General features: G+C 35.8%; 1 protein-coding gene across 2 annotated transcripts in view; it reads left to right on the top strand.

Annotated features, from left to right (window-relative positions):
• Positions 1-1,110, top strand: part of LOC111381388 (transcription factor HHO5-like) — a 4,110-nt gene extending 3,000 nt beyond the window's left edge. For both annotated transcript variants that reach the window (XM_023005171.1, XM_023005167.1), the window contains exons 4-5: positions 265-341; positions 493-1,110. In XM_023005171.1, coding sequence (XP_022860939.1) covers positions 265-341; positions 493-774 — 359 coding nt within the window. In that variant the 3' untranslated portion in view covers positions 775-1,110. The remainder of the gene's footprint in view (positions 1-264; positions 342-492) is intronic.
• The last annotated feature ends 497 nt before the right edge of the window (positions 1,111-1,607 follow it).

Raw genomic sequence — 1,607 nt, 5'->3', positions numbered from 1 at the left:
ATTTCCTAATTACACTGGATTTGCACTATGAATTTATGCTAAATACCTGGAAGAGAATCAAAATACAAATTATGGAATGATATAGTAACTTCTTTGAGCTTCTTTTACTGATGTCCAAGATGGGTTTTTCCAACTCCATCTCATCGAAAATGGGGGTGATCGGAGGGGAAAAATAAGAACTGGTTCATCTCATAGAGACTAACGCCCTGATATGTGATATTCTTCTTTGTATTAGCCTCTAACTTATTTTTGAATTCTTTGCAGTTGCTACTCCTAAGCAGATCAGAGATCTTATGCAAGTTGACGGTCTCTCAAATGATGAAGTCAAGAGTCATTTGCAGGTGGGGTTTCTACTTTGATTTAGCTTAGTTCTCTCTAGTATCCTTCATTTGTAGATAGACCTCGAAACTGCTATGTGGATCTTCCCCGGGGCAGTTTCAGATAGACCTAGAAAACTATGAATTATCATAATTATTGTTTTTGTCATTTCAGAAATATCGGCTTCATACTCGAAAAGTTCCTCCTACAACAAACATCTCATCGAATCAACCCGTTGTACTCGGAGGTCAATGGATTTCCCATGAACAGCACGGTGAATCCTCTAAGCAAAGCAATTCCCAGTCTGGTTCTCCTCAGGGTCCTCTACAGTTAGCTGGATCGTCTCGAGGGACTTCTATGACCAGAGGAAATAGCATCGAAGACGAAGATGATGAAAAGTCAGAGAGCCACAGTTGGAAAAGTCGCATTCACTCGTGTGGAAGAGACGATGTATAGATGCCCACCATGAGTTTGCAGAAAAAATAGCATACCTGGGAGGAGTTATATCACTTATAAACTCAAAATATGATATACATACATAATTATGATTTTTTTTTATGCAGACTATGTGGAATTTTGCAGGACTAGATTTCCTATCTATCCATTTTTGTTTGAGTTGTTGACTATTCCTATGTTTCAGCATGAAGAACTTCAAGTTAATTCCATTTCTTGAAATGATGAACAAAATGGTTTTTCGGTTTTTCAGGCGCAAACAATCAAACGTCTGGATACGAGAAGTTAAAATTTTGTTCATTGTATTGTTTAATCTTATCTAATATTCAGTACTATATATCTCACCATGTCCGACGATGTGAAGAAAAACCATAGGTCTCATTTATTTCTTGTCAACTATCTCTGTAATTGACCTGCAATGGAATCATTCTACAGGTACCCTTCTTGGCCATATGCTGGCTTAAAAGCATTTTTTTTTTTTCCCTTTTTTTCTGTACTTTCAAAATGTTGAATTCTTGACAAGATAAGAACTTATCTCTAAGATAAGCAAGATTTCTGCTTAATTATTTATGCCGCCACTTAATTAAACTAATCATTCTTACTTCTTGTTTCAAGCAGAGGGGATTAGTCCACAGTTTTTTGTATTTTTCATATGTCTACAGGAATTCTATTTTTAGCTGTTGGACTCCAATTTTGTTTCTCCCCTTCTGTCTATGCCATTAAAAGTTGTTTGGGGAATCAAAACATATATTAAAAAAAATTCCCAATTGTTGGAATCTTTACATATATAATATGTAGAATGGGGTTCATGAACAGAGAGAAGAATCTTGATTTGT

This window comes from Olea europaea, chromosome 3 (genome assembly GCF_002742605.1).
Source record: "Olea europaea var. sylvestris chromosome 3, O_europaea_v1, whole genome shotgun sequence".
Lineage (NCBI taxonomy): Eukaryota > Viridiplantae > Streptophyta > Magnoliopsida > Lamiales > Oleaceae > Olea > Olea europaea.
The sequence above is the reverse complement of the archived record's forward strand: the minus strand, read 5'-3'. Positions and strand labels throughout refer to the sequence as shown.